The 25,278-nt window shown below is 42.6% G+C and overlaps 1 protein-coding gene across 3 annotated transcripts in view; it reads right to left on the bottom strand.

Annotated features, from left to right (window-relative positions):
• prkag2a (protein kinase, AMP-activated, gamma 2 non-catalytic subunit a) overlaps positions 1-25,278 on the bottom strand; it is a 115,808-nt gene that overhangs the window by 59,196 nt on the left and 31,334 nt on the right. The window contains exon 1 of one of the 3 annotated variants that reach the window (XM_020508875.2): positions 5,573-6,342. The exons of 1 other annotated variant lie outside the window; for it this stretch is intronic. In XM_020508875.2, the coding sequence (XP_020364464.1) occupies positions 5,573-5,672 (100 nt within the window). In that variant the 5' untranslated portion in view covers positions 5,673-6,342. Of the gene's footprint in view, positions 1-5,572; positions 6,343-25,278 lie in introns of those variants that run through there. One more of the 3 variants, XM_020508877.2, reaches the window with a different exon arrangement.

Raw genomic sequence — 25,278 nt, 5'->3', positions numbered from 1 at the left:
TTTTCCAACAATTGTTCACAGACAGATTATTTCACTTATAATTCACTGTATCACAATTCCAGTGGGTCAGAAGTTTACATACAATAAGTTGGCTGTGCCTTTAAACAGCTTGGAAAATTACAGAAAATGATGTCATGGCTTTAGAAGCTTCTGATAGCCTAATTGACATAATTTGAGTCAACTGGAGGTGTACCTGTGGATGTATTTCAAGGCCTACCTTCAAACTCAGTGCCTCTTTGCTTGACATCATGGGAAAATCAAAATAAATCAGCAAAGACCTCTGAATTTGTTTTTCCAAATGCCTAAAGGTACCACGTTCATCTGTACAAACAATAGTACGCAAGTATAAACACCATGTATAAACACCAAAGTATCTATATCCACAATAAAACAAGTCATATATCGACATAACCTGAAAGGCCGCTCAGCAAGGAAGAAGCCACTTCTCCAAACCGACATAAAAAAAGCCAGACTATGGTTTGACACTGCACATGGGGACAAAGATCATACTTTTTGGAGAAATGTCCTCTGGTCTGATGAAACAAAAATAGAAGGCTACCCAAAACATTTGACCCAAGTTAAACAATTTAATTTCTCTCTACTATTATTCTGACATTTCACATTCTTAAAATAAAGTGGTGATCCTAACTGACCTAAGACAGGGAATTTTTACTAGGATTATGTCACGCCCTGACCTGAGTATTCTTTGTTTTCTTTATATATTTTGGTTAGGTCAGGGTGTGACATGGGTGATGTATGTGTTTTTGTACTGTCTAGGGGTTTTGTAGGTTTATGGGGTTGTTTACCATCTAGGTGTTTATGTATGTCTATGGTTGCCTAGATTGGTTCTCAATTAGAGGCAGCTGTTTATCGTTGTCTCTGATTGGGAACCATATTTAGGCAGCCATCTTCTTTGGGTATTTTGTGGGTTATTGTCTATGTGATGTTGCATGTTAGCACTCAGTTTCGATAGCGGTCACGGTCATTTTGTTATTTTGTTTGTTTAGTGTACTTCGTGTTTTTTTCGTCATTCATTAAAAGTATGTATTCTAATCACGCTGCGCTTTGGTCTCCTCACTACGACGATCGTGACAGAATAACCCACCAACAATGGACCAAGCAGCGTGGTAACGGCCAGCAGCAGCAGCGGCAAAGAACGCAGGACTTAGGGACTTGGGAGGAGATTCTGGACGGCGAAGGACCCTGGGCACAGCCAGGGGAATATCGCCACCCCAAAGCAGAGCCGCCAGTCTCCCGTCTGTCCTGAGCCGCCAGAGTCTCCCGTCTGTCCTGAGCCGCCAGAGTCTCCCGTCTGTCCTGAGCCGCCAGAGTCTCCCGTCTGTCCTGAGCCGCCAGAGTCTCCCGTCTGTCCTGAGCCGCCAGAGTCTCCCGTCTGTCCTGAGCCGCCAGAGTCTCCCGTCTGTCCTGAGCCGCCAGAGTCTCCCGTCTGTCCTGAGCCGCGAGTCAGCCAGGAGCTGCCAGAGCCGTCAGGAGCCAGGAGCTGCCAGAGCCGCCTGTCAGCCAGGAGCTGCCAGAGCCGCCCGTCAGCCAGGACCTGCCAGAGCCGTCAGCCAGCCAGGACCTGCCAGAGCCATCAGCCAGCCAGGAGATGCCAGAGCCGCCCGCCTGTCACGCCGGCGATGCCGGAGTCGCCCTCCTGTCCGGAGCCGCCAGAGTCGCTCCTCAGTCCAGAGGCGCCTTTCTGTCCAGTGGCGCTCTCTACGATGATCTTCAGTCCGGGGCCCGCTGCGAGGGTCCCCGCTCCTGAGGCGCCACCTAAGTGGGCCAAGACTGAGGTAGAGCAGGGTCCATGTCCCGCACCCGAGCCGCCGCCGTGAAAGAGGCCCACCCGGACCCTCCCCTTTATATTAGGTTTTTGCGGCCGGAGTCCGCACCTTTGTCGGGGGGTACTGTCACGCCCTGACCTGAGTATTCTTTGTTTTCTTTATATATTTTGGTTAGGTCAGGGTGTGACATGGGTGAAGTATGTGTTTTTGTACTGTCTAGGGGTTTTGTAGGTTTATGGGGTTGTTTACCATCTAGGTGTTTATGTATGTCTATGGTTGCCTAGATTGGTTCTCAATTAGAGGCAGCTGTTTATCGTTGTCTCTGATTGGGAACCATATTTAGGCAGCCATCTTCTTTGGGTATTTCGTGGGTTATTGTCTATGTGATGTTGCATGTTAGCACTCAGTTTCGATAGCGGTCATGTTCGTTTTGTTATTTTGTTTGTTTCTTTAGTGTACTTCGTGTTTTTTTTCGTCATTCATTAAAAGTATGTATTCACACGGCGCTGCGCTTTGGTCTCCTCACTACGACGATCGTGACAGATTAAATGTCAGGAATTGTGAAAAACTGAGTTTATATATAGTTGGCTAAGGTGTATGTAAATTTCTGACTTCAACTGTATATGACAGCCAGACAGGAAAGTGGTGCTGTTTTAAAGTGTGTAAATACCCTGACCACATTATACTAAACATGGAACAGTACCCTCTTTCATAGGCTTGCACCAACATGCTCTGTATAAATTATAAACATTGACACATTTGGGCTACTTTTGGAAAAAAAAGTAGATATTCAAATTGTTAAGGAAGTCAACAGTGCCACCTACTGAGGTCAGACAACAACTGCATTCATCCATGTGAAACAGAACTCAAGTGGATACACATTTAAACATTCTGTGTAGTGCAGGATTAATGCAGTTTTGAATTTTCCTTTAACACCTGGTTTCCAGTTTGGATTGATTCCAGATGACATTCTAACTGCAAACTGTGAACACAGACAAGACTGTTGTGAAGTCTTAAGAGTCAGGGTTATGGCACCCGTTGCTCAACCCAAACAATGGACAGTCTAAAAATGAATGTATTCAAACATTTCACTTTCTAAAACTAGAGGAGAGGAAAGGCTGTAAAGAAAGAATCAGTGCATGCAGTATGTGATGCAGAACTTAATAAATATGAGCATTTCGTATCAGTTCCAGGTAGTTCCTTGCTGTTTTACTCACATTTCTTCAGTTTAGTGCCCAATGAACACAACCCTACTTTTGTTACTAGAATGGAGTGTTGCCATCCACAATGTCAAGGCAGAAAATAGACCAATATGTTCAAGTGCCAGCCCTGTGATGAGCAAAGTTGATCCAAAAGGTTCTTTAAAAGCTCTCTGTGATTTGGCCATTTTTAAGTTGTGGAGGCTATTTGAAGGCTCAAAGAGCTTAGAATGCGTGACTAGATGAAATGCCTCATATCTTATGGAGCACATGTTTGACATGTTTACATACTGAGGTGATCATCATGATGTTTTAAGAACTTCTGAGCTGGGTCGTTTCAAGACAACGAATGAGGGGGATATCAATCAAATCTACTTCATGTCAGCAGGGCCGGATTAGTGCAGGGGCTTACCGGGACTGAAGCCCCTGGACCCAGGCCCGTGGCGAGAGGTAGAAGTAAATAAATCAAAATAAAGGAAATGTATACTGTATATATTTTTTTATCATAAATGTATTTTTACTGCAACCGCCAACCACAGGAGAATTCAGGAGCCCACTCTCAATGAGTGTAGACAACCTGCTGCAACTCTGCTAATCATCAGATGGAGGGAGGAGAGGAGGAGGGTAACTGTGGGGGGGGGGGGGGGGGCCCAAGAGTTTGTTTAACATTATTATTATTACTATTATTTTAAATCCAACCACAGGAGCCCGCTCTTAATGTTCAAAATACACGAGAGAACATCATTTAGTCACACAGGATCAACAGTTTCTCAAAAAAATCACTGGATTACATTCTATCACAAGCGCATACAGGTAACTGGCCAAATAAAGGAAACACCAACATAGTGTCTAAAGGGGTGTTTGGCCACCACAAGTAACCAGAACAGCTTCAACGCACCTTGGCATAGATTCTACAAGTGGACCGAAACCATGCCAGGAAAATGCACCCCACACCATAACATACTATTTGTAGCCCTCTTTTACTAAAGTGTTTTCTGGGGCTCCCAAGTGGTGCAGCGGTCTAAGGCACTGCATCTCAGTGTTAGAGATATCACTATAAATACCCTGGTTTGAATCCAGGCTGTATCACAACCGGCCCTGATTGGGAGTCCCATAGGGCGGTGCACAATTGGCCCAGGTTTGGCTGATGTAGGCCGTCATTCCTGGCACATTTTACATTGAATTAATGTAATTCCATTACAGACATGTAAACACCTGACAGTCAATCCATCACAACCTTTGATAGCGTTGAGGGAACGCTAAACTGTGGTTCAAATCTAATTTATTTGTAATGTGCCGAATACAACACCTTACAGTGTGTTTGTGTGTGTGTGTTATGATATGACAGATGGCTACGTTCCATACCTCCTGCATCCACTTGGGACAGCTGACAGGTCAGGGGTACAATGACAAGTTGAGCGACGCTTTAAGAGTCACCTCACGCCTTCAACCCCACAGCAAGGCAAAATGTGTAGAGTTTCCTCTTAGACTGAAACACCTGGGTCCTGTTCAATAGGACCGGACGAAGAAAACGGACAGAAACAGGTCGGGACTACAAGAACTTGTCCAAAAAGAAACGCAAAATTTAGCTCAAAAATCTGTAATGAACACTACCATGTGCTTTCTGCTGAATTACCTCAATTCCACTTTTAAATGTGAATCTAAAAATCCTCAGCATAACATCAAAATAGCAACTGTCTTTGCAGTCTGAATTTGGCTGTTATTCTGAGATAGCCATCTCCAGAAGTCATCCTGTAATATCTGGCTTTCACACTGTAATCTCTGGCTTTCACACTGTAATCTGCCACTCCATTCTCATTGACAGGCAGCAGAGCAGCCATGGTGATTACGTAAATGGCTGGTTTTAGTTTACAATACCTAATCTGAACCATATTTCATTCCCTGAAATTAAAAATGTGTGTGTGTGTGTGTAAGGAGTGTATCCCTTCCTTTCCTCACTGTGCAAGGTTGTTAGAGAGCTCAGTATCAATCCAAAGGAGGTCAGACAATCTAGGAAATGTGCTCTACAGCCACAGTGCACTACCCTGAGTTGAGATCAGGCCCAAAATATCTGGGCTTGCAAGAATCAAAACAGGGACTGTTTCTGCAGTCTATCCCAGTGGAGAATTTCCACAACAGCTACAAATTAGCTGTAAGCTTTATGGCGTTTGGCAAAGTAAAGGAGTTCACACAATAAATGTATTTATTTTTATTTTGGCCAAATGAAACCATTTTCTTCCCCTATGTTACAGTAACATATCATTGATCTGCCTTAATGGTTACAATTTCCTTATTTCACCCACAATAGAAACTCTGTCTTGCTCCCTGGCTTGTCATGTTAGCAACCCTCTGGTGACATCATAACATCTTAGGCCTCCAAGCATTCCAGTATCACATCAGTCATCACATCAACTACTTGAAAAAACAATGGACTTTGATGTTAGATCCAAGCAAACTCACACACTTACACTTTTCTAAAGACTTAACACAGTTTTAGCATTCATGAACAACCTTAGGCTACTAAAACACATGTAACTGTTTAAGTACATATTGGTATTAGTGTGTCTACAAATGCTGCCCGCTTACTGTTTCCCAAGAGGCCGTGGGGCTCGGACTGCCTCCTCCCTGTCCGTCTGTCTGGCTCCTTCTTCTTCTTGCTCGCCCTCAGGCTCCCAAATCGCTTCATGGGGCACGATGGGACACAAGTATAGTGTATAAACCCAAGTAGAACATATCCGACTAAATAGGAGTTATCGGATTCAATCAAGCCTGAACAAGACCCTATTCAAGCTTCAATGTTCCCCTTCTCGCAAAATCCGCACTCCAAGATAATCTGATCCTAGCTCAGGCCAGCCAGGTCAATCTTCTCCTTTAGGAGCTGTGCAAAACTGATCCAAGGACAGTGCTGAGTAGTGACCGTCAATCCACGTGAATGGTTCCAGGGGTACTCTACAATATAGACAGTGTGGAGAGACTGGAGATGTGAGCCAGCCAAATAGTTCACAGTAGAAACATCTGAAGGAAGAGCAAGAAAGTAGCCAGCCAGGCTGAAAGCTTCACTCCCCAGAGGAGAGCTGGCCTCTCATATAAACTTTCAGTAGCGATTCCTCTTAAACACACTTTTCAAGACAAAGAGTTCTGTTCTCCTTTCCCTGGAGCTTCCTCGCTCTCTCTATCTTTTTCTAGCTCTCGCTTTCTCGTTCTACCTCCCTCTCTTTGAATCTTTGTTAGATCTGGTCCACAGGCGTCCAGCAGCAAGAGTCCGTGCTGCTGTAGATTGTCATGTGCAGCTGTCTGCAGTGTGTGTTGTCCCTTTAAAATAGGCAGCATCACAGAGAGGCTGCTAAAAGGGGACTAATCTCACTCCCTCTCACACACACACAAACACACTATTTTTCTCTGACAGTTGATTGGCTCTGAGCAAAGCCCTGCTAACCCACCCTCCCTACTGCTTCTACTCTCCTGTTATTCTGGAACTCTCCATCTCTCTCTCTCACAACTTCCCTGCGTAGCGCTTTTCTGGCATGTGCCTGTGTTGACAGGTTCCTAGCAGTATAATGTGGTGATTTATTACAGAACTTCCTCTGCTGATTAAGAGTTCTACTATCATGAGAGGATAATAAGATGTCTGTTAACCGATATGTGCACACAGTAATGCATGGATTAAGCTCATGCCCCACGAATGCACATCGCTACCTGTAAGGTACAGACAGACCACAGATCAGTGTGAGAACAAAAAGGTGTGCTGGGAACTACCTGGCTGGTTATACAAAGCCAAAGCCCGGGTGGTCCCGTGGATTTTTACCTTGAACAAGACCACCTGTGGAGATAATTTTGTTCAGGGAGATCATCACTAATAACACCTTTGTAAAACCCCAAAGCTTAGGAGACATTAAGCATAATGACACAGTACCTCCTTTTCCACCATCACAGTTTAGTGTGCGTGCGTGTGTGTGTGTGTGTGTGGACTAATTCATTTCATAATTTCTCACAAAAGGTTGAGCATTCTGCATGGAAGAGCAGCACACTGCCTCAAAGCTACTGTTCTATTCTCAGCCTCAGTTTGAGCTGGTTTGTACGTACAGATACGCTATCATAATTTGACCCTGCTTTCTCAACAGTAAATGGGAATTATTATGTGAATAATAATTCATCAACATTATGGTAGGAGTTGATACATTTTTCTTTAGGGCAAATCAAGTCTGAAATGATTGAGTGGAAATTACAAACTTTAGATTGCCTTCAGTCCCATCGGGTTTTCAACATCGTGGGTTTGTTTGTACCATGGGATTCGTATGCACCAGTCAAAACCTTGGACACACCGACTCATTTAAGGGTTTTTCTTTATTTTTACTATTTTCTAAATTGACGAATAATAGTGAAGACATCAAAACTATGAAATAACACTAATAACCAAAAAAGTGTTAAACAAATCATAACATATTTGAGATTTTTCAAGAGAAGCCACCCTTTGCCTTGATGACAGCTTTGCAAACTCTTGTCATTCAATCAACCAGCTTCACCTGGAATGCTTTTCCAACAGTCTTGAAGGAGTTCCCACATATGCTGAGCACTTGTTGGCTGATTTTCCTTCACTCTACAGTCCAACTCATCCTAAACCATCTCAATTGGGTTGAGGTCGGGTGATTGTGGAGGCCAGGTCATCTGATGTAGCACTTCATCACTCTCCTTCTTGGTCAGATAGCCCTTACACAGCCTGGAGGTGTGTTGGGTCATTGTCCTGTTGAAAAACAAATGATAGCCCCACTAAGCGCAAATCAGATGTGATGGCGTATCGCTGCAGAATGCTGAGTTAGCCATGATGGTTAAATGTGAATTCTAAATAAATCACTGACAGTGTCACCAGCAAAGCACTACCACATCATCACACCTCCTCCTACATGCTTCACGGTGGGAACCACACATGCAGTGGTCATCCGTTCAACCACTCTGCGTCTCACAAAGACACAGCAGTTGGAACCAAAAATGTAGACTAATTTCCACCAGTCTCATGTCCATTGCTTGTGTTTCTTGGCCCAAGCAAGTCTCCTCCTCTTATTGGTGTCCTTTAGTAGTGGTTTCTTTGCAGCAATTCGACCATGAAGGCATGATTCACGCAGTCTCCTCTGAACAGTTGATGTTGAGATGTGTCTGTTACTTGAACTCTGTGAAATATTTATTTGGGCTGCAATCTGAGGTGCAGTTACCTCTAATGATCAGAGGTAACTCTGGGTCTTCCTTTCCTGTGGCGGTTCTCATTGCGAGCCGGTTTCATCATATCGCTCGGGGATTCGAACTAGCAACCTTTCGGTTACCGGCCTAACACTATAACTGCTAGGCTACCAACCCCCCCACTGTCCTTTGGCCTGACGAGGTTAAACCTTGAATACACTACAATTTGCATTTCCTGCAGCTCAATGATCAAATTAAGATAGCAGATCTGTAGGGAGCAGTGTGGGGGTGATATTTATAGACTGTTGAGTCTTTCTTTGGGAAGTCTATGCTTGACTGAACACTGGCAGGTGCAGGGGCACGTGCGGGAGGGAGAAAAAATTGTTCCGTAGAAGCAGCAGTCAGTCCGGAAAACTCTGCAAGAGAGGAGCGACAACACAGAGCCCGTTGTATTGTACACATCATGGGCTAAGGAAGTTAGAGAATTATAAAGCAACACTGTAATAACACTATAATTGCACAAAGCTCTTCATGCCTACCTGGGAGCCAAAGTTCATAATTAGATTTGGCGACAAAGCGATCAGGAATAATCCCCCCAAATATAGAATTATAGCGCAACAGGAGTACATATTTCTTTGTTACTACGGAGAGTAGTTTGATGGGTTAATTAACATAATTAATATAGTCTACTTATAATGCAGTTGCGTAATAGTACAAAACAAATAACAGTATATGATGCATTCGGAAAGTATTCAGACCCCTTCCCTTTTCCGCATTTTGTTACGTTACAGCCTTATTCTAAAATGTATGAAATAAATGTTTTTCCTCATCAATCTACACACAATACCCAATAATGACAAAGCAAAAACAGTTTGGGGGATTTTTTTGCAAATGTATTAAACATTTTAAAAAACAGAAATACCTTATTTACATAAGTATTCAGACTCTTTGCTATGAGACTCAGAATTGAGCCCATGTGCATCCTGTTTCCATTGATCATCCTTGAGATGTTTCTACAACTTGATTGGAGTCTACCTGTGGCAAATTCAATTGATTGGACATGATTTGGAAAGGCACACACCTGTCTATATAAGGCCCCACAGTTGACAGTGCATGTCAAAGCAAAAACCAAGCCATGAGGTCGAAGGGATTGTCTGTAGAGCTCCGAGACAGGATTGTGTCAAAGCACAGATCTGGGAGAGGGTACCAAAAAATGTCTGCAGCATTGAAGGTCCCCAAGATCATTCTTAAATGGAAGAAGTTTGAAACCACCAAGACTATTCCTAGAACTGTACGCTCAGCCAAACTCGTGGGAGATCGGGGGAGATGGGCCTTGGTCAGGGAGGTGACCAAGAACCCGATGGCCACTCTGACAGAGCTCCAGAGCTCCTCTGTGGAGATGGGAGAACCTTCCAATCAGGTCTTTATGGTAGAGTGGCCAGACAGAAGCCACTCCTCAGTAAAATGTATATGACAGCCCACTTGGAGTTTGCCAAAAGGCACCCAAAGGACTGTCAGACCATGAGAAACAAGATTCTCTGGTCTGATGAAACCAAGATTTAACTCTTTGGCCTAAATGCCAAGCGTCACGTCTGGAGGAAACTAGGCACCATCCCTACTATGAAGCATGGTGGTAGCAGCATCATGCTATGGGGATGTTGTTCAGCAGCAAGGACTGGGAGACTAGTCAGGATCGAGGAAAATATGAAAGGAGCAAAGTACAGAGACAGCTTTAATGAAAACCTGCTCCAGAGCGCTCAGAACCTAAGACTGGGGCGAAGGTTCACCTTAAAACAGGACAGCGACCCTAAGCACACGCCAAGACAAGGCAGGAGTGGCTTTGGGACACGTCTCTGAATGTCCTTGAGTAGCCCAGCCAGAGCCCGGACTTAAACTTGATCGAACATCTCTGGAGAGATCTGTAAATAGCTGTGCAGGTGTGCCAAGCTTGTAACGTTATACCCAAGAAGACCCAAGGCTATAATCGCTGCCAAAGGTATTTCAACAAAGTACTGAGTAAAAAGTCTGAATACTTATGTAAATGTGATATTTCAGTAAACATTGATTTTGCTTTGTCATTATGGGATAGTATGTGTAGATTGATGAGGGAAAATGTTATCCAAGTCAAGGGGTCTGAATACTTTCCAAATGCACTGTATGTTGTTACAGTAATAATTAAATTATGTAATTATCTAGATCCATCCAATGTGGTTAAGTACTACTACCATCAAAGGCTGTTGCCATGGGTTCAGGTCAATGCTCCCAAAACATGAATAAATGAACAATGATGGAAAATGTGTGGAAAAAACAAGTATTTGGGAAAAAGGAGTCCCCTTGTGAGAGATTATCACTACAGCACATAATCCTTTCTGATCAAGCCAAGGACACACAACATCCTCTTAATCAGAGTGAGATAGTCCAACCTTTATAGTGTGATACGATACCTACATAGGGCTGTACGGGGACCGTATTATCGCCACACCGGTGGTCACGAGTCATGATCACAGTCAAATTCCACATGACCGTTTAGTCACGGTAATTAGGCTTCTCCAAGCGCAGATGCTACTGATGGTCATTAGTAGCCTACCAAACTTGCTAACTGCCTGATACTCAGCACTCTATTGTCTCTCTAATCGCTCTGACATCAATGCAAATGTGATCAAAAATCTAATCAAACACTTCATGAGAACCCATGAGCTCATGTTGCGTAACATTTCTATAGGCTATGCAATTGCGTGAGAAAACAGTGTTGGCCTCCATTAAAAAGAGGAGGATCCCATCAGCTTTCTATAGGCTAGGCCTAGTATATTTATTTCTCAACTTTGCAACAGGAGTATAGCATACCTGGCTTGTCATGAAAATGAACCACAAGAAAAGCGCCCTCAATTCGCTATTTAAGTGCATAGATTACATATATTTGACTTCTTTTTTCCCCCCTGCCCGTTTTGAGACAGGTGCATGATAATGGTCCATTCTAAATCAAAACAAATTTCACACTTACAGAATGTTATTATTATTATAATTTTTTACCCCTTTTTCTCCCCAAATGGTAGTTACAGTCTTGTCTCATCACTGCAACTCCCGTACGGACTCGGGAGAGGTGATGGTCGAGAGCCATGTGTCCTCTGAAACCCAACCAAGCCGCACTGCTTCTTGACACAATGCCCACTTAACCCGGAAGCCAGCCACACCAATGTGTCGGAGGAAACACTGTACACCTGACGACTGTGTCGGAGTGCACCTCGCCCGGCCCCCCACAGGAGTCCTTAGTGCGCGATGTGACAAGGACATCCCTGCTAGCCAAACCCTCCCCTAACCAGGAAGACGCTGGGCAAATTGTGTGCAGCCCCATGGGTCTCCCAGTTACGGCCAGCTGCGACAGATCCTGGACTCAAACCCGGAATCTCTAGTGGCACAGCTAGCACTGTGATGCAGTGCTTTACACCACTGTGCCACTCAAAAGGCCACAGTGTATTATTTAGAATAAGTATAGATCATATTAAATCAACAATAGTCTGATGGGTGACAATATTAGACTATCACTTGTGAATAATATATTATCACTTGTGAATGATGCCCAGCTTGTGTGCAATAAAGCAAGAGAGAGTGCATGCCTTTTTTTGGCAACTTTAAAAAATCATAATCGCACACCTCATGTAGCCTAGCCCATAGGCCTATATATTTTGATAAGGTTTGTATCACAAATAGATTGGCCAAATAACTTCTTAAAATTAAGCACATTAATCCCCTTTACAACTAGCGTACATAAGCAGCGCGTGAGTTTCAAGTTTGGGGAAGGTAAAAATGCATACATATGAAAATGCACCTTTATAATAAAAGCATTAAATGCAAAATCACATTTGTGTTCACTCATTGATTGCATTTTGGAACATTGGTGCTTATATCCTACTGCCATGTGCTGTGCTTATAATGTGAAGAAATAGCCTAATAGTTTATCAACATTTTAAGCTAAATGTTCTGATCTGTTGCGTCAACCACATTGCGTAAAAACATTTTTTTTATGCTAGTGGTTGTATTACTTTGGGATCTATTGCATCCCACAACTGTCCCAGACTTTGTTCGGAACATTCATTTCTCGCACAGTGTAGAATAGGTCAACTTTTGTACCATGGGGCATAGTAGATTGACATAGGCTTGTGCTTTTGCTGTTTGTTAGGCCTACTCATCTTGTTGGCTGACGAAAAGTAAATGTGGACAGTTTTTCCAATATCTTCAATATGCACCTCGGAATTGGATAAGGACGTGCGCAGTTCAAATCCCCGATGTGTCTGTCTTCACTTGTAGCCTGTGAGAAAGACCTGATCAAGTGACGGGCATTGGCTAATGAGAAATGAGCTATCTGAGAGAGCCATGTAACTGAGAGGTGTTTCAGAGCATGCAGCCGGGAGAAGGGAATTATAATTATTATATTCAGCCCAAGGGCACAACGGCCACAAAAGCCATGGATTTTTTTAGGGGGTATGCCACCGGGAAATTCCAGGCATGATCAAGTGCTTGTCAAATTGTGAATGGGAGACTGATGAAGTGTGTACCACATGCACAAAAAAAACAAAGCAGAGGTCAAGTTGGTGGTTGAAGATATCCCTCTAGTGGTGTGGGGGCTGTGATTTGGCAAAGTGGGTGAGGTTATATCCTTCCTGTTTGGCCCTGTCCGGGGGTGTCCTCGGATGGGGCCACAGTGTCTCCTGACCCCTCCTGTCTCAGCCTCCAGTATTTATGCTGCAGTAGTTTATGTGTCGGGGGGCTAGGGTCAGTTTGTTATATCTGGAGGACTTCTCCTGTCCTATTTGGTGTCCTGTGTGAATTTAAGTGTACTCTCTCTAATTCTCTCTTTCTTTCTCTCTCTCGGGAGGACCTGAGCCCTAGGACCATGCCTCAGGACTACCTGACATGATGACTCATTGCTGTCCCCAGTCCACCTGGCCGTGCTGCTGCTCCAGTTTCAACTGTTCTGCCTTATTATTATTGGACCATGCTGGTCCTTTATGAACATTTGAACATCTTGGCCATGTTCTGTTATAATCTCCACCCGGCACAGCCAGAAGAGGACTGGCCACCCCACATAGCCTGGTTCCTCTCTAGGTTTCTTCCTAGGTTTTGGCCTTTCTAGGGAGTTTTTCCTAGCCACCGTGCTTCTACACCTGCATTGCTTGCTGTTTGGGGTTTTAGTCTGGGTTTCTGTACAGCACTTTGAGATATCAGCTGATGTACGAAGGGCTATATAAATACATTTGATTTGATTTGATCATGCCTTTCATGCAACTTTTTTCAAATCCTCATTAGAGTCACATCATGCAGCTTTAAAATGTATTAAAAAATCTAAACATATAGCCTAACATTTGCATTACAACTAAATTTGCATAAATAACTCTAAATTAAGTATAATAGGAGGACCTGTTTCTTTGTTAAAACCTCTACGGGATCGGTGTCCCTATACCGGGACGGTCACACCCTGATCTATTTCACCTGTCCTCGTTATTGTCTTCACCCCCTCCAGGTGTCACTTGTTTTCCCCAGTGTATTTATCCCTGTGTTTCCTGTCTCTCTGTGCCAGTTTGTCTTGTATGTCCAAGCCTACCAGCGGTTTTCCCGCTTTCCTCCTTTGCCTTTTCTCCATTTGCTAGACCTCCCGGTTTTCACCCTTGCCTGTTTTCTGGACTTCATGCCCACCTGCCTGATCATTCTGCCTACCCTGACCTCGAGCCTGCCTGCCCTTCGGTACCTCCTGAACTCTGAACTGGTTTTGACCTTTGCCTGTCCACGACCATTCTCTTGCCTACTCCCTTTGGATTTATAAAAAATCTTAAACGCCAACCATCTGCTTCCTGTGTCTGCATCTGGTTCTCCCCTTGTGTCATCATAAGGGTGGTTGAGCTAATGTGTGCTAATGTGATGAGCATGACGTTGTAAGTAACAAAAACATTTCCCAGGACATAGACATGTCTTATATGGACAGAAAGCTTAAATTCTTGTTAATCCATCTGCACGGTCCAATTTACAGTAGCTATTACAGTGACAAAATAATGTACTTTGTGCTGCCATCCTGTTAGAAGGGAACAGATTATTTTATTACAATGGTTAAATTGGATTTTCATTGTGTTCAATGGTGTTATTTGCCCCCTAGTGGCGCTTTCTGGTACTTAGAAAGACGACGCAAACAGGAAGTACAGAATTTGTTTTGCACGCATAGAAGCAGCTACAAACAACGCTAGGGTGCAGGTCTTTCAATGTAGTTATTTCTTGTCACGCTTCAGCCTTGGAAACATTTGTTTGTAAGTTCGATTCAAGCATTTAGCTAATGATGATAATCTTGTTATTGATAGAGTTGCTTACATATCAATGTTGGTTGCATTTACTCACAAATTGCAATGCCTTTAAATGTATGTCGTTAGCTGTATTACTTTGCTCGTGCGTCATGCAAACAAATTGTAAAATATACAATACTGTAGTTTTGTTTCTGTTCCTAGTGTAATATGCTTTGTTATTCTACATAAATGGTTGTACATTATTAGAGTAATGAAAGGAGCCAATTACCATATGAGTAACAATTAGCTATATGGTTTGGCATCATGCCAGATGCATGGTACCTTAGCACGTGCTTTGTATTTATGCAACTTCAAATGTTTAATGTACAGCTACAGTATGTCGGTGTGAATTGAATACTAAAGTATATTCTTTTCTGTAAAAAGGTTTCAATATATTCATTCAAGAAAAGTCACGCCTTGGGAGTTTTATTGAAGACTTAGTTGTTAGCTATCTGTCTAGTTTTGCATGGGAACGCAACTCAAGGACAGAATATACTTACATACAGTAATCTTCCTCTGATTTGTTATGCTGAGGGTCCCAGAGATAAAATGTTGCATAGTTTTGTTTGATAAAAATCTATTTTTATATTCAAATGTAGGATCTGGGTTCTACAGTTTGAACCCCTGCTGCCTCTGACTCCACACCTACCCCACCCGGCCATCTAGATGTGTGAAAGTTAGTGTATAAGCAAATTATCCATCATGTATAACATTTCTGGGAGTGTGTAAACTTAAATTTTGTATTACCAACTCATTTCTGTATGTTCTCTATAGTTATGTACTTGAAAATGTATCAATTGACCAATTTGGCACATTTGGGCAGCCTGGATACAAAATATTGTCCAGTATTGCAATACTTAACTGGATCAATCGGAGACTTTGCGCACACACTGCTTCCATCTAGTGGCCAAAATATAAATTGCACCTAAACTGCAATATTATATTATGGCCTTTCTCTTGCATTTCCAAGGTAATGAGAAAGAAATAAACTCATGTTTTTTGTTTGTATTATCTTTTACCGGATCCTTTCAAATGGTATCAATAATATGCATATCCTTGCTTCAGGTCCTGAGCTACAGGCAGTTAGATTTGGGTATGTCATTCTAGGAGAAAATTGAAATAAAAAAAGGGTCAGATCCATAAGAGGTTTTAACCGCTCAACACAGAATAGCTGCATGTTTACACTCCCTCAAATCATATGGAAAATATATCCTTTCTATTTTATTCAGCTATGTTCAATTGTATTCTTCATACTATAAAATAATATTAAATAATCCCACAGAATTCTAAGCAAATCTTGTCTGCTAAATTAAGTAGTGTAGCCCACGGCAATATGGCATAGCCAGATCAGGGCCTAACATAAGGACAACTCAGAGTATGCTATTCGGTTCTCCTTAAATAGACTACATTTTCTTCATATCATGTTTCTTTAGACCTGTCTAAAATAAATTCTGGATTTATTGTAATGGTGTAGGCTATATTACATGGATTTATTAGACTTTTTAAAATGTAGATGTTCCAAAGGTCTGCATCAGTGGCTTGTAGGTTTGGAAGCCAGGAGATCCTACATGTGTTTATGTTAATTAACAATCAATTACCATGAGCAGCAGTTATTTGCTTGACAATCACCGGCTGACAACATGTCATGACCGCCACAGCCCTATACCTACATTATATTTTCATTCAGTTCAAATAACTGAATAGTTATTTTGCCTGAAACCATCATCAACGCATCAAACAAAGTCAAGCCACTTCGATTGTTCAATTATTCTAAATATACATCAACATTTCCCTAGGATCATAAGGCCTTTGATGCCCATTGTCACCCCAAAACTGCAACAGAGACAAAGTAAAATGGCTTGACCCTTCTTCAAAAGGCAGTGTTTGTCTGCCTTATATAATCAGAATTAAATAGGCTCTGATGGATCTCCACTCTTATCCATCATGTCCCTGTCTCTCCCCTGTTATTTCCTGTTTAGGGGGCACTAATGTGCTGGTTAATCTCCCAAACAACCTCATTTAAATCAGAAAAAAGTGTTTTCCTGTGAACGGGGTTAAACTAATCCCTCCCAAAATCCTGTCCTGAGTCCTGACTTTTTGGAACTGAAATGCAATTAGGAGTACATGCCAAAGAGAGGGGGAGAGAGGTAGAGAGGGGAGAGAGGGAGAGGGGGCGCAAATGAGAAAGAGCAAACAAGATAGAGAGGTTGTGAGAAATGTCCTTGACTTTGCCTGACCGCTTGGACATTTAGCTCAGAATTCTTTCAAGTACTGTTGCTACACATTCACCAGATAAACGCACCGTGTCGGAGTTGTCTCCCGCAGTTTCCGTTTGGTAACTTTGTTATTCTGTTCTTGTCATGTGAAGATTGTAGAGGGTATATGGACCACTCTTTTGTGTGTGTGTGTATTTGTGTGTGTTGTAATCAGAGCCCGATCAATATATCAGTTCACCGATATTATCGGCCGACATTGACCTTTTACCTCTATATTGGTAACGCCCGATAATTCCACCGATAACCGATAATCAATAAATAGGATTACAAAATGGAATCTCTGACCTGAACACTTGCGGACATTTTCATGATGTGTCATTCATTTCACAATATAAGAAAGCAACATTTGCTGTTTTGGATGATAATTTATGAGAATAAAGTGTGGAGAATGACTTATTCTTTGTTTGGACACACTACAGAACAGCCTACACTAATAACTCTCCTGTTGTCATTCCCTTAATAAAACCTCTTAAAACACACAAGAATTCACAGAGGAAATGACCGACCTGTCGGTCAAAGCTGCCTCTTATGTGGCTCGGTTTGAAGTGAGATCATGGTGAACTTGCATGCTAATGCAGAGTGTGGAATTAAACTAAGAACACAATGTCTATGTGAGGTCTTTACCAAACCTGGGTTCAAGGACTGTACCACAGCTGGGTTCAAGGACTGTACCACACCTGGGTTCAAGGACTGTACCACACCTGGGTTCAAGTACTGTACCAAACCTGGTTTCAAGGACTGTACCAAACCTGGTTTCAAGGACTGTACCAGACCTGGGTTCAAGGACTGTACCAGACCTGGGTTCAAGGACTGTACCAGACCTGGGTTCAAGGACTGTGCCACACCTGGGTTCAAGGACTGTACCACACCTGGGTTCAAGGACTGTACCACACCTGGGTTCAAGGACTGTACCACACCTGGGTTCAAGGGCTGTACCACACCTGGGTTCAAGGACTGTACCACACCTGGGTTCAAGGGCTGTGCCACACCTGGGTTCAAGGGCTGTGCCACACCTGGGTTCAAGGGCTGTACCACACCTGGGTTCAAGGACTGTACCACACCTGGGTTCAAGGGCTGTACCTCACCTGGGTTCAAGGACTGTACCACACCTGGGTTCAAGGACTGTACCAGACATGGGTTGTTTTCTTTCTAAAACTCTAGCTGCACTTGATTTAACCTGTTCAGATCTGCAACCGGGGAAGACCCTTTTCTCCATCACTACATGTTGACTTCACAACAACGGAGTATAACTATGGACATATTGGTAGCAAAACAGTTGCTGGAAAATGTTAGCAAAGTCCCTGTGCTGAGCTCTCTCCCTATAGGAAGATTAGCCAATCTCCACTGAGCAGAAATGCCTGTCTAAACCTCTCCACGGCAACCGAGATTAAGCTCTCCTTATAGGGCAAATAACTTGATATCTATATTGAGAACGGCCGGTAGTCTAACCACTGTTAATAGATAGAGACCCCACCCTCACTGTCTCAAAGAATGGAACGTAGCTATTCTTTGATAAGGCCTTAATGTGCTGTGGAATGTTGTTGGTTGGCTGCCTGGACTGGGCAGTGACATGGTGCAGATGTTATCTAGACGTTATCAGGACATTACAAACACACCAGAGAACAGTATCTATGTGCAGAGAGCTGATATAATGAGTTAATCGCAAAGGATATGATACTGAGGAACAACACATACAGTTGAAGTGGGATGTTTACATACACCTTAGCCAAATACATTTAAACTCAGTATTTCACATTTAATCCTAGTAAAGATTCCCCATTTTAGGTCAGTTAGGATCACCAACTTATTTTAAGAATGTGAAATGTCAGAAAAATAGTAGAGAGTGATTTATTTCAGCTTTTATTTATTTCATCACATTCGCAGTGGGTCAGAAGTTTACATACACTCAAATAGTATTCGGTAGCATTGCCTTTAAATTGTTTAACTTGGGTCAAACGTTTCGAGTAGCCTTCCACAAGCTTCCCACAATAAGTTGGGTGAATTTTAGCCCATTCCTCCTGACAGAGCTGGTGTAACTGAGTCAGGTTTGTAGGCCTCCTTGCTCGAACACGCTTTTTCAGTTCTGCCCACAAATGTTCTATAGGATTGAGGTCAGGGCTTTGTGATGGCCACTCCAATACCTTGACTTTGTTGTCCTTAAGCCATTTACCCACAACTTTGGAAGTATGCTTGTGGTCATTGTGCATTTGGAAGACCCATTTGCGGACTAGCTTTAACTTCCTGACTGATGTCTTGAGATGTTGCTTCAATAGATCCACCCCCGTGCTTCCCTGTTGGGATGGTGTTCTTCAGCTTGCAAGCCTCCCTCTTTTTCCTCCAAACATAACGATTGTAATTATGGCCAAACAGTTCTATTTTTGTTTCATCAGACCAGAGGACATTTCTCCAAAAAGTGCGATCTTTGTCCCCATGTACAGTTGCAAACCGTAGTCTGGCTTCTTTATGGTGGTTTTGGAGCAGTGGCTTCTTCCTTGCTGAGCGGCCTTTCATGTTATGTCGATATAGGACTCGTTTTACTGTGGATATAGATACTTTTGTACCTGTTTCCTCCAGCATCTTCACAAGATCTTTGCTGTTGTTCTGGGATTGATTTGCACTTTTCGCACCAAAGTACGTTCATCTCTAGGAAACAGAACGCGTGTCTTTCCTGAGTGGTAGGACAGCTGCGTGGTCCCATGGTGTTTATACTATTGTTTGTACAGATGAACGTGGTATCTTCAGGTGTTTGGAAATTGCTCCCAAGGATGAACCAGACTTGTAGAGGTCTACAATTTTTTTTCTGAGGTATTGGCTGATTTATTTTCATTTTCCCATGATGTCAAGCAAAGAGGCACTGAGCTTGAAGGTAGGCCTTGAAATATTTCCACAGGTACACCTCCAATTGACTCACATGATGTCAATTAGCTTCTAAAGCCATGACATCATTTTCTGGAATTTTCCAAGCTGTTTAAAGGCACAGTCAACTTAGTGTATGTAAACTTCTGACCCACTGGAATTGTGATAGAGTGAATTTTAAGTGAAATAATCTGTCTGTAAACAATTGTTGGGAAAATGACTTTTGTCGTGCACAAAGTAGATGTCCTAACCGACTTGCCAAAACTATAGTTTGTTAACAAGTTATTTGTGGAGTGAAAAAAAAGTTTTAATGACTCCAACCTAAGTGTATGTAAACTTCTGACTTCAACTGTAATTACTACTTCAGGATGAGTCATTTAAACAACGGATAATAATACCAAATTGTAACATTGTGATGTCACTCCACACATATTTAGCAGGAGAAATTAGTCATTAAGGAAAGGCATGGCTGCTGATAATGCATGTTTCCATGGCTTCAAATGATCCGCTCTCTTTGTTTCTCTCTCCCCACCTCCCTCTTTAACTCCCGGTCTCTCCATCTCTCTCCTCTGCATCTCTTTCCATCTTTCTTTCCTCAGGAAGACTCCCTCTCCTCTCTCTCGTCTATCTGTTAATCTCTTCCCTGCTTCAATTGATCACATTTTCCCCCTCACTTTCTCTGCCCTCCTTGTACCTCTCTCTCTCGCTGTCCCTCTTTCTCTCTCTTCGCTCTCCCTGTCCCTCTTTCTCTCTCTCTTCGCTCTCCCTGTCCCTCTTTCTCTCTCTCTCGCTCTACTTCTTGTGACACATTCTCCACCTCCCTTCCATAATTAACCAGTCAGTCTGCTCCAGACTAACTATAAGAGTAGGCTTTCCATAATTCTATAACTAGAGCTTAGTATTACAGTACCATACATCCACTTTCTGGTTCATGGACAGGCCACCAACGCTTCTTAAACAACAATAAAGAACAAAACCAAATGACTAGACACACCAAGATAATAAACCCATATTTTCAGGTAGGTGTGAAAGCATGTCACTCGCCTCAGCAGCCCACAATCCATATGAAATCTGAAAGATTGAGGGGTGTTATAGTGTACTCAAATACTTAATAGTGACTAGCACCCATTCTTGCAATACCAACATAATTACACATTTACGACTAAACATTGTCCTCCCTCTGTTCTTTAAAACACGTCTTGCAAAGTGGCTGAGAACGGGCATTTCTCACAACATACAATCATTTCTAAAGTCCTATGAGGCTCGTCTCTTTCTGCTTTCAGTTATCCCTCCACAAGTTATCAATTAAGAGAGAGCAAAAACAGTACCTGAATCTGGAAATATAAATACACTGTAATCTGACAACCGTTTCATCTCGACATGCCTTGCTAGCAAGTGTGTAGCAGCAGAGTTTCCGAGTACTGTACGTTCATTCCTGCCCTAAAATGGAGGGAGCCTTTTTTGGACACTGTACAGAGTGTGAGCTGAGTCATGTAGCTGCTAGCGAGGCCAGAGTATACACGGACTCTGAGAACGCTGTGACTGTCACACCGCTAAAATAAGGGGCTTCTGTGACACCCTGATGTCACTCTGCTGTTCCAGTGCTAACTGGTCAGTTAGCTTCTCCACGCGCGAGGAGGCTTGCCTTCGACTCTCTGTTTATTTGACGGTTGCCGAGCAACTGGGGGTTGTGAGTGGGGAGAGTGATTATGGGATTGCTGCTGGAGGAGAGGGTTTAGGTGGAGCTACTGCTGTGTGGGTATTCGGTACGCACAGAGAATCACAGGTTACATGCACGCACCACACAGTAATGTTTAACACTAATAGGCACACGAACATAAACACAAACATACACCATTGAAAAGCTGCTAGGGGAGAACTAGTAAAGTTGGTATATAGGCCAACTCTGTCAACCCTACATATCATGTGGTGGCACTAGTGACCTCAGCAAATCATCATTTTATTTTAACAGATGCACACTCACCACATGCGCTGCTACAGTCTATCTGTCCTGATGCCTAGTCACTTAGTCCCTACCTACAGTGCATTCGGAAAGTATTCAGACCCCTTGACTTTTTCCACATTTTGTTACGTTACAGTCTTATTCTAAAATGGATTCAATAGTTTTTTCCCCTCGTCAATCTACACACAATACCCCATAATGACAATGCCAAAACAGGTTTTTAGAAATGTTTGCAAATGTATTTAAAAATGAAAAACAGATACTTTGTTGAAGCTTTGGCAGCGATTACAGACTCAAGTCTATAAGCTTGACACACCTGTATTTGGGGAGCTTCTCCCATTATTCTCTGCAGATCCTCTCAATCTCTGTCCGGTTGTATGGGGAGCATCGCTGCACAGCTATTTTCAGGTCTCTCCAGTGATGTTCGATCGGGATCAAGTCTGGGCTCTGGCTGGGCCACTAAAGGACATACAGAGACTTGTCCCAGAGACACTCCCGCGTTATATTGGCTGTGTGCTTAGAGTCGTTGTCTTTTTTGAAATACACTTGAATAGGTTCTCCAACTGTCCTTACAAAAACAAACAAATGGGCAATCTTCCCGATATTGTTGATGGAAGCAAAGCATGTGGACGGACGACGACGAGGCAAAAAGTGTGTTTGTCTTCACCGGCGTAATACACTTTCAAATATCGATAAATATCAATCGCATACTGTCGCCCACATTGATAACTTCAAAAACAGTAGTTGAAACTAGCATACACAACAACTCCCCGGACCGAAAACAGTGACACACAGGCATCTGAGGGAGGGGGTTCTTCAAATGTTACATCCAAACAAAATCTTTGAGTTTGTATTCTCCAGATCTCCAAAGGAAATGTAACAAAGACGTGATTTTGGAACTATGGCAACGCGAAACCCCTCTCCCTGTAACATGATCTACACTAATGCCTCTCCCTGTAACATGATCTACACTAACCTCTCTCCCTGTAACATGATCTACACTAACCTCTCCCTGTAACATGATCTACATTAACCTCTCCCTGTAACATGATCTACACTAACCTCTCCCTGTAACATGATCTACACTAACCTCTCCCTGTAACATGATCTACATTAACCTCTCCCTGTAACATGATCTACATTAACCTCTCCCTGTAATATGATCTACATTAACCTCTCCCTGTAACATGATCTACATTAACCTCTCCCTGTAACATGATCTACACTAACCCCTCCCTGTTACATGATCTACACTAACCCCTCCCTGTTACATGATCTACACTAACCCCTCCCTGTAACATGATCTACATTAACCTCTCCCTGTTACATGATCTACATGAATCTCTCCCTGTAACATGATCCACATAACCTCTCCCTGTAACATGATCCACATTAACCTCTCCCTGTAACATGATCCACATTAACCCCTCTTCCTGTAACATGATCTACATTAACCTCTACCTGAAACAAGATCTACATTAACCTCTACCTGAAACAAGATCTACATTAATCCCTCTCCCTGTAACATGATCTACACTAACCTCTCCCTGTAACATGATCTACACTAACCTCTCCCTGTAACATGATCTACACTAACCTCTCCCTGTAACATGCTCTACACTTTCTCCCCTACCTTCCTTCTCTAACATACAGTGCCTTGCGAAAGTATTCGGCCCCCTTGAACTTTGCGACCTTTTGCCACATTTCAGGCTTCAAACATAAAGATATAAAACTGTATTTTTTTGTGAAGAATCAACAACAAGTGGGACACAATCATGAAGTGGAACAACATTTATTGGATATTTCAAACTTTTTTAACAAATCAAAAACTGAAAAATTGGGCGTGCAAAATTATTCAGCCCCCTTAAGTTAATACTTTGTAGCGCCACCTTTTGCTGCGATTACAGCTGTAAGTCGCTTGGGGTATGTCTCTATCAGTTTTGCACATCGAGAGACTGAATTTTTTTCCCATTCCTCCTTGCAAAACAGCTCGAGCTCAGTGAGGTTGGATGGAGAGCATTTGTGAACAGCAGTTTTCAGTTCTTCCACAGATTCTCGATTGGATTCAGGTCTGGACTTTGACTTGGCCATTCTAACACCTGGATATGTTTATTTTTGAACCATTCCATTGTAGATTTTGCTTTATGTTTTGGATCATTGTCTTGTTGGAAGACAAATCTCTGTCCCAGTCTCAGGTCTTTTGCAGACTCCATCAGGTTTTCTTCCAGAATGGTCCTGTATTTGGCTCCATCCATCTTCCCATCAATTTTAACCATCTTCCCTGTCCCTGCTGAAGAAAAGCAGGACCAAACCATGATGCTGCCACCACCATGTTTGACAGTGGGGATGGTGTTTTCAGGGTGATGAGCTGTGTTGCTTTTACGCCAAACATAACGTTTTGCATTGTTGCCAAAAAGTTCAATTTTGGTTTCATCTGACCAGAGCACCTTCTTCCACATGTTTGGTGTGTCTCCCAGGTGGCTTGTGGCAAACTTTAAACGACACTTTTTATGGATATCTTTAAGAAATGACTTTCTTCTTGCCACTCTTCCATAAAGGCCAGATTTGTGCAATATACGACTGATTGTTGTCCTATGGACAGAGTCTCCCACCTCAGCTGTAGATCTCTGCAGTTCATCCAGAGTGATCATGGGCCTCTTGGCTGCATCTCTGATCAGTCTTCTCCTTGTATGAGCTGAAAGTTTAGAGGGACGGCCAGGTCTTGGTAGATTTGCAGTGGTCTGATACTCCTTCCATTTCAATATTATCGCTTGCACAGTGCTCCTTGGGATGTTTAAAGCTTGGGAAATATTTTTGTATCCAAATCCGGCTTTAAACTTCTTCACAACAGTATCTCGGACCTGCCTGGTGTGTTCCTTGTTCTTCATGATGCTCTCTGCGCTTTTAACGGGCCTCTGAGACTATCACAGTGCAGGTGCATTTATACGGAGACTTGATTACACACAGGTGGATTGTATTTATCATCATTAGTCATTTAGGTCAACATTGGATCATTCAGAGATCCTCACTGAACTTCTGGAGAGAGTTTGCTGCACTGAAAGTAAAGGGGCTGAATAATTTTGCACGCCCAATTTTTCAGTTTTTGATTTGTTAAAAAAGTTTGAAATATCCAATAAATGTCATTCCACTTCATGATTGTGTCCCACTTGTTGTTGATTCTTCACAAAAAAATACAGTTTTATATCTTTATGTTTGAAGCCTGAAATGTGGCAAAAGGTCGCAAAGTTCAAGGGGGCCGAATACTTTCGCAAGGCACTGTACATTCTCCAATCTAGCCCTTTTCAACAAAACATTGGTTGCCACATAGCCTGCATTCCTCAGCTTGAAGGTTGAAACGGTGTAACCTTAAACCACATGGGTGCATGGATCAGTGTACAGAATGTTACTTTTGCTGAACATACAGTGACCTCGGTAATTATTGGGACAGCAAATAATTGTTTTCTTATTTTGAAAATAAGAAACTAAACAAAAAAAGTTAGGATTTGAAATAAAACAATGACTATGAGGTTAAAGTGCAGACTGTCGGCTTTAATTTGCAGGTATTTTCATCCATGTCGGGTGAACAGAGTAGAAATTACAGCACTTTTTCACTTTTTTGTTTTGTACATAGTCCCCCCATTTTAGGCAACTGAAAGTATTGGGACAAATTCACTTATACGTGTATTAAAGTTGTAAAAA

Source organism: Oncorhynchus kisutch, linkage group LG18, assembly GCF_002021735.2.
Source record: "Oncorhynchus kisutch isolate 150728-3 linkage group LG18, Okis_V2, whole genome shotgun sequence".
In the NCBI taxonomy this organism is placed as follows: domain Eukaryota; kingdom Metazoa; phylum Chordata; class Actinopteri; order Salmoniformes; family Salmonidae; genus Oncorhynchus; species Oncorhynchus kisutch.
This window is presented reverse-complemented; position numbering and strand designations above follow the sequence as displayed.